We start from the raw sequence: 7,969 nt of genomic DNA, 5'->3' as shown, positions 1-7,969 counted from the left end.
AGAAAGGCGGGGCATAGAGGAGAAACAATAATGTACAGTATGTGGAAAATAATGTGGTTTTTTTTACTTTAAACCGCATAAACACATTTCATTACACCAAATACACAAAATAATGTTCTTTTTAGCAACATCATATGACCCCTTTAAGATTATTCAAATGTTCTTCACACTAAGAGAACATGTTTTTTTAAGAACTGTTCACTGAGAGGTTCTTTGCCGAACCCAAAATGGTTCTTCTAGGCCATTGCTATGAAAACCCCCTTTTGGACCCTTTATTTTTAAGAGTGTAGAACGTTTTGCTTTTTAAACTGTAATAGTTTTAAAATGTTGCATCCTTTCAAGCATGTCTACACCTTTTTCATAATACTTCGTTTGAGCCCTGGCATACAATATAACACTTATGCAATTAAATAAAACAATCGGCCACCGCTCTGAATGATCTCCATCTTTATTGCCCAAGACAATGTACTGTAGTCTTATCAGGCGAGGTCCACCCATTCTCATACTTGGTTATGATTCTCATCCCATAGCAGCCTACCTCACCGACCTTTCACATGGTGGTTGCAGGCCCAATGTTGCTCATACGCACATATAGACACACAGCTGCAGGGAATAAGTGCTTGAAATGAAAACGGCACACTGCAAATCCATCTAGCTTTGCTTTAGATGATCCTCCCATGGGTTTTCAGGAGGTCTGGTCACAAGAGAGTTCAGGGAGATGACTGACAGCAAAGGAGAGCTAAGTATTCTCATTACAACCATCATCTAAAGTTTCACCCAGCATTTGAAGGATGGAGGGATGCAGGTGTTTTCGACCTGCCCAGTGAACGGACTTTAAACTTCTTACATGTCACAACAGAGAGCTTACAGAACCTTAGAACTGTAGTGGCTATTATAATTGATGACAGCCATTTCAGTGCCTCTCTTTGGACAATGGAGATGAAATAACGGCTGCCCCCAAGCGCATATTCATCTTATTAAACGTGATACCATATACTGTGTAGTCCTTCATCACAATAATGGGATTAGGAATGCTACATTCCAAACCTCTAGATTGTTCTAAACCAGGTGCGAATGGCCTTAAAGTTTGTTGAGTGATCTTGTAATTGAAGTGGACAGCCAGTGGAGTGAAAGAGGTTGACGTTAGACATCTCAGATTCATTCTTACCGGTTAATGGTTATCGTAGCCGGACATATGATTTAGGGTTAATGCTGGCCATTTTTAAATTGCAATTATGTGCTGGAGCTTTGTGACTAGTTAAGTGCCAATCACTGTAGGCAATGAAGTCTTTGTCCATTGTCCCGTGTTAAGCTTCCAGGCATTCCATCCTCAGGCATTGTTCAGGTGTTAAGTGCCTTGACATTGAAGTGAATGAACTACTGAGGGGAGAGCTTCTTTATTGTTTGAAGAGAAGAGACCATTCCTCACTGATATCAGCTGAGGGAATCATTGGTAATAAATAATAAAACAAAGGATGGTGCAGGCTGAAAGCAAACCTGGTGAAAAAGAGTGAAGCCATTAAAAGCTGTGGGGCGTGAAGAAAGACTAATTGCCACCTGCGAGCGTGTGCTTGGCAGAAAACTGCAAATAAACGGCCTGTCACACGCGGGGCTGCGATGCTGACCCCACATTTCCTGGAAGAAACCCAGTTCTGAACAAATTTTAAGATTTTAGAACATTTCAATGAGGAATACGTTTTTTTGTGCACTTAACAATACATACAAGGTCGGTTTTCAGTTTATCCATAATTAAAATCACATTATAATTCATTACATCACTCTTGATGTTACATTCATATCAAATTTAGATTAATCTGTATTGTACACATTTCACAGATCAACACAAAGTTTGCATATTAGCCTCAACCTTTCACAGAACTGGAAGGTACCTTTGGAAGGTACAAGTTGCTGGACTGAGTACTTCTAAGGATAAAATATTCATTCAGTTTCCCAAAATCTGAGAAGCTCGTGCCATCAAATCCATTTGCAGACCACTAATGTTGTATAATTATTTTAATAAGTTTTATCTAAAATTCTATCTTAAATTAAATCTAATTAGAATAAAATGGCATTAAAATACCACTAATAATACCTAAAATCCTAAATGTATTCATTGTGTGCATAGTACATAGTTTAATAAATTGGATTGTTTGATAAATTAAGTAGAGAAAGTCTAAAGATAAGATGGATGGATGGATAGATACATAGGTAGATAGATAGATAGATAGACAGATAGATAGTAGGGCTGCACGATTATAACAAAAATCATAATTGTCGATTATTCCCTTGAAATTGTAATTGCGATTATTAATTACAATTAGCACAATTTACATTGAATGATGTTTATACCATTGTTTGATGCAACTGCATTCCGTATTTTTATATGAAAATAAACAAGCTGAAAACACTCTAACTGAAAAACTTTTAGTGCTTTTCTATAGTATTAAGCCTCAAATGTCAACTATACATCGGATTGGTTTCTTCTTTAAATTATTAAAAAGTAAAAATATGAATGGTATTATAGTGTTATACTAAAATTAAAACAATGGAAAAACCCTTAAGATAACATGTAGAAAGAAAAAAAAGCATCTTATATCAGAATCAGAATAAAATCTTATCAGAATAACATAAGTGGACTTTGAACGATTAATTGCTGCTTTGAACGACTATGTAATTGTGGCATCCATAATTGTAATCGCGATTAGAAATTTGATTAATTGTGCAGCCCTAATACATAGATAGATAGATAGATAGATAGATAGATAGATAGATAGATAGATGCCAATATTCAAAAGCCTACTTGAATGCCTTGTTCAAAAAAAAAAAAAAAGAGGCCAGTGCTCCTTGCCAACACAAGCTGGCTAAGGATAAATGAGCTCTAGAATGAACCAGTGAAGTGCAGCTGGGTCATTAGGGCAGCGTGATATCTGAAACTTATTGAGTGCTGCGGGTTCCCAGACTTTACCAGCAAACTGAGAGCAATTTTCATAATGAACATGTGAGGGGGAAGCAGGTGTGAATCGCATTTGAAAATCAAGAATAATGAAAACTCGATCAATTTAAGCCTACAGGCCACCCACACTTTGGTAGAAGCCGATAAACAGTAACCCTCTGTAGCTTCTCATCTAGAACCATATCGCTTGAGTCTCTAAGTTCAGGTCAGGTATCCACCACACATCTATTGCTGGACAAAGCATCCTTTCTTTTCCCAACTGCAGGGAAAGCAGGACTCCCATGGCCAATGCTTCCAGAGTCTCATTAAGCCATCAGCAGTGGGGCCGATAGAGGTGTAACCTCTCCGGTTTGACCCCATGGCTTTATCCCCCACACCTGGAGCGGACCACACAGGGCAAACAGCCAGAGTGAGCGAGGCAGCCAAACTTGTGATGATTTCAGATAACCACCGCTGATGAGAATGAGCGAGTATATTAGCAAGCTCTGGAAGTACTAACCAAATAACACATCTTAGGGTGGGACGAGGTCATACGCATCCACCAACATCGATGCACACCCACAAAAACACTCTCTTTATTCCCTGAGGTAACCTGGAGAGAAGGGGGGGGGGTTCAAAGCAAACCGGAGGGCTTGTAATCCTAGCTAAGCATGAGATCTCTCTTGAAACACAACCACAAAAGAAAGCGAAGGGAGGGGGAAAACCTGAGGCTAACCCAAGCAGCAAGTCAGACAACAATAAAAAGTCGACAGCCTATATTTAACTGTGGTGGGAATTTGGTGAGGAGTATACAGGAACACTTTGAATGCATGATGAAGGTCAGCTGGGTCTGCACTTCCTCAGCAGACTGCGCAGCGAGTCCGCTCAACTGTTTTCTCCCCCCAATGTCGACGGACAAGAAGGGAGATAAGCATTGTTTCCCAAAACAATGGGCCACTTCCAATAGCCACAGACTCTCAGAGATTGGCACTCGCGTACTGTGTGTGAAAGTAAGAAAAGCTGTTGAAAGCTCTAGAAACGGAAGGTTGTGAGAAAAAAAGACATTTCTTGGCTTTAGGAATGAGCAGATAGACTGCGAACACTCCAAACAAACAATGGCGAGTGGTTTTGTAGCTTCAGTTTACCAGCATTCATCAAAACATAACGCAAGGGTGGCGATCTGGATGGTTTCAATTTTTTGTGAGATTTATGTGAGATTCAAGTAGAACTGCAAAGCCAGACATTTGAATACTCGCATTAAGGTGGTGCTCTATCTATCTATCTATCTATCTATCTAATTCAGAAATCCAAAAATGGCTGTTTTTATGAGTGAGTCATTGAATCATTCACTCAAGCAGTTAATTCGAAATTAACTAAGGGACTCTATTTATGAGTGAGATCAACATCAACGCTCATGTGATATTGCTTAAACAGCACTAAAAATCTACACTAGAAATGTAACCTCAAAGTTGATTTCTGTTTCATTAAATTTAGTGCTACTTTAATAGTTCATTTTTCATCCAGATTGCTCTCTATACATCATGCCCATCCACTTTCTGCACTGGCAAGCATAGGAGAACATTGTGCCACACAGCTGAGCTCGTCATATCTCACTCCAGCCATCCCACTCAAGGCTTGATGAGGTTTCATCACTGTTTTGACCATACATCAAACATCCAGCAATGAGCATTTCAAACAGCATTTTGTGTTGAAGCCATGATCACAATTTTATCCAAGCCTATATGCATTTCAGACTGAAGATGATTTCAATGCATTACTGATTGATCTAAAGTGCAACAAAGCCTATAGTTTGAAAAAGAGGTCACTGAAATATTTGCTTTCTGTGCCGATATAGTAAAAAGATTAACCTTTTGATGACTTGGTGAACTTTGTGAATAGGGGCCTGAATAGGATATCGGTTTTCTGATAAGGGAGTCATAAAACTACAAAGACAGGGCTCATTTGAGTCAACTTTTCATCAGATCATGAGATTTGACACAAAATGGCCTTTAAGAGGCATTCAATGCAATGCATCTGATTTATGTGAGGCTTTCACAATGCTTTGAAAAGAACAGAGTGACAGAATGAAACAAGGAGAACTTCCAGAGCTTTGAGGCTCAAGTGAAAGTCAAGTGCTTCTTGAAACTAACAAAAGGTTCTTAGTCATGCAAATGCTGCATGAATCAAAACAGTTCCCTGAAAGATAACATTATAAGCCTAAATAAGTACTAAAAATGCTACAAATAGCAAAGCAACTGATCTCCCCTGTCTTGGATGTCTTTGTTTGCTTTGCAAAGGCACTGAAATTATGTTTCTCACTCACTGACCTTAAATGAAGCAGGGTCGGACAGAGCGAGGGCTTGTCTCCTCAGTTCCGCAATAGTCATCTGACATTGCTTGCACAGATCTGGCTTAGTCTCGTCCCTGTCGGATTCAGAGATGCTCACGGCTCCTGCGCCTTCAGGTGGGGGTCTGCTGGCACACCTTTCCTCCTCCGCTGACAATCTCTTCCTCGGGCTCAGCTCAAGAGAGAGTGAAGACTCTCCGCTCGAACAGCCTTCCACCTTTATGAAAGACAACAAAATCAAGATGCAGAAAGACCCCATATATATAACATCTGTCAAAAACAGCTAATTATAAATGTAGAACATCCAGATTACAGTTAACTGCATATTACTTATTGTTTATTATATTAATAACAATTCTATGTAGCTTTACTTTTTTTAATATACACGTAACATAAAAGTGTGATTTCACTTTCTAAACTTGTTGCAAATTACTTAACAACAATGCACAAACAGCAAGCTTGGGAATCCAAATAGAATTGCTGTAACTTCTCAGCATCAGCTGTTTATTAGAGGACTTACAGTTGACCGGCTGATCTGGAACTCTCCTTGCGCATTCCCCTGTGTTAAATCCATCATCTCGGGATAAATGATCAAAACGCGGACATCTAGTGCAGTTTATTGCGTTTCTATTTGTCTACACACATTGATTAGGAACACAGTTCATGGATAGTCAGTGGGAGCGCAAAGGAAAAAGCATAACTCAATTCCCGTGAAGTTTTGGTTTGCTTTAGTTCCATGACGACGCGCGTAAACGTGAGTGCAGTTTTACTGCTGTCAATGTGCGCGGCTCGGTCACTTGGTTGGAGGGGTGGAGCTGCAGCATTCAATAGATATTCAGACACTGTTATGCTGTTTCAGAGAGTTTAGACTGCGTTTGCACAAACAAAACGTGAAAATAAAGTTGATTTCAATTAATTAGCGAATTGACAGTTTAATGAATGCTGTGTTTTGTAATAACGGGTGTGCGTTAAAGAACTGAGTAACTCATGTAAACTAATCAAAATGTTCAGACTGTATAAAATCTTCATGTACTGCATGTCTGATATACAACGTTTCATAATTATTATATATTTTTTTTGTATTATTGTAATGGTAACTCATCTTACCAATTTGTATGTCTGATAAAAAGACAAATAAAAAAAATGCTTCCAACATAAATTACGTCATCTTTTATGTTACAGTTCACTTGTATCGACTGTGAGATTACGGGTCTGTTGGAGTCTTTTGCTTATTACTCTGGCGCCACCCTCTGGTATTTGACTTAACTGTATCTTACAAACTTCTCGGTGTGCAATAAATTGTGGGAATGTTTGAATATTTAATTACTCATCTTTAAATATTTTATGTTGATGATGTATATGCTGGGCTCACGTGACATTAAATTGCAACCCAAATACTGTCAATCTCCTGCTTCAAAAAAAAAAAAAGTCCTTTGTCTGTGACAGCGCAACTAGTCCAATAAACTACCAATAACGGACCGTTTAACGTGGGCGAATAAAACTGCAAAATCTGCTGACAGAAATTTTTTTTTTTTTTTTGTGACCGTCTATAATTTTTGTAGAGTCTAAACTCATAACTTAATCTCTAAAAGACTGTTTCAGAACCTTTATTTGAACATTGTTGTGTGTTTTATCTGCACCTTAATAGTGGTTTATTGACACATCAGACTGATGTTGTTTTTGGCTTTAATTCTTTCTTATTTTTATGTTTTAGACGGAAAACTTCAACTTAGTTGTAGTACATTTTTATAACTGAGTTGAATTGCTGAAATCTCATGATCGCTGAAAAACTAATCGAGTACAAAGTTCACTATCGGATGAAAAATGTTCAAAATGAAGGGCTTTATCTGATGTACTTACTGTATTGTAATGTAATGTATTTTGGATGTTTTTAGGGAAGTTGCTAAAAGCGCCATTGATGGATGAGAGCTGTTCGTGGTGCTGAAATGAACAAACCGCTACACATTATAACCAATGAAAACTTAGTATTCATATTTGCGAACCCCAAAATATCATAGCCTTTAAATAGTACAATATTTTTTAAAAAGGAACAACCCACGTGTAGTCTAATGAGCTCTACATGCGTCAACTTGTGGAGTCTTTTGTCCGTTCTCAAAGGCTTACCTTGGCTTTTCGCTTTAAAAGATGACTAGTAAATCCAAAAATGATGTCAGCGTCCACGAAAAACGTCCCCAAGTCAATCAGGCTGGGCTTCTGCTTGTCCGACTCAGATGACCCATTAGAGTTTTGTAAATCCATCGTGCAGCTGCGGATATATTTCCTCGCCCAGTTTACAGTAAACATACAGAAGTCATCGCAGCGCTCTGGAGTTCCGAGTCATTTTACAGATGGTTCTCTCTGATTCCAAAGCAGTGTCATGGTCTTATATCCAGAGGTTCCCTCTCAGGTACATCCAACTGTTGACTCATTTAGATCGTCCGGTTTCTGTTCCAAATTACTTGCCGCATATAAAATCATACATCCAAATGTTGACACTCGTAAAAGCACGCAAGAACCCCATACAATCCATAAATGATCCATGCGCTCCTGGCATACCTCCTTGTGGGATAGGCTGTCCACGCCTTGTCTTGTCTACACTGCAAGTCTAGGAGTGAACTCGCGCGAGCCTGTTGAGGAGACTACCTTGAACAACTCCACCTCCGTCTCGCCCTCTCGCCCTCTCTCTCTCT

At 38.9% G+C, this 7,969-nt stretch overlaps 1 protein-coding gene across 1 annotated transcript in view; it reads right to left on the bottom strand.

Annotated features, from left to right (window-relative positions):
• LOC107732702 (kinesin-like protein KIF26A) overlaps positions 1 to 7,824 on the bottom strand; it is a 108,944-nt gene extending 101,120 nt beyond the window's left edge. Inside the window, exons 1-2 of the mRNA XM_016544118.1 lie at positions 7,404 to 7,824; positions 5,260 to 5,496 (exon numbers count right to left, since the gene is read on the bottom strand). Coding sequence (XP_016399604.1) covers positions 5,260 to 5,496; positions 7,404 to 7,583 — 417 coding nt within the window. The 5' untranslated portion in view covers positions 7,584 to 7,824. The remainder of the gene's footprint in view (positions 1 to 5,259; positions 5,497 to 7,403) is intronic.
• Between the last annotated feature and the right edge of the window lie 145 nt (positions 7,825 to 7,969).

This window comes from Sinocyclocheilus rhinocerous, unplaced genomic scaffold (genome assembly GCF_001515625.1).
Source record: "Sinocyclocheilus rhinocerous isolate Xijiao unplaced genomic scaffold, SAMN03320098_v1.1 scaffold1635, whole genome shotgun sequence".
NCBI classification, from domain to species: Eukaryota; Metazoa; Chordata; class Actinopteri; order Cypriniformes; family Cyprinidae; genus Sinocyclocheilus; species Sinocyclocheilus rhinocerous.
This window is presented reverse-complemented; position numbering and strand designations above follow the sequence as displayed.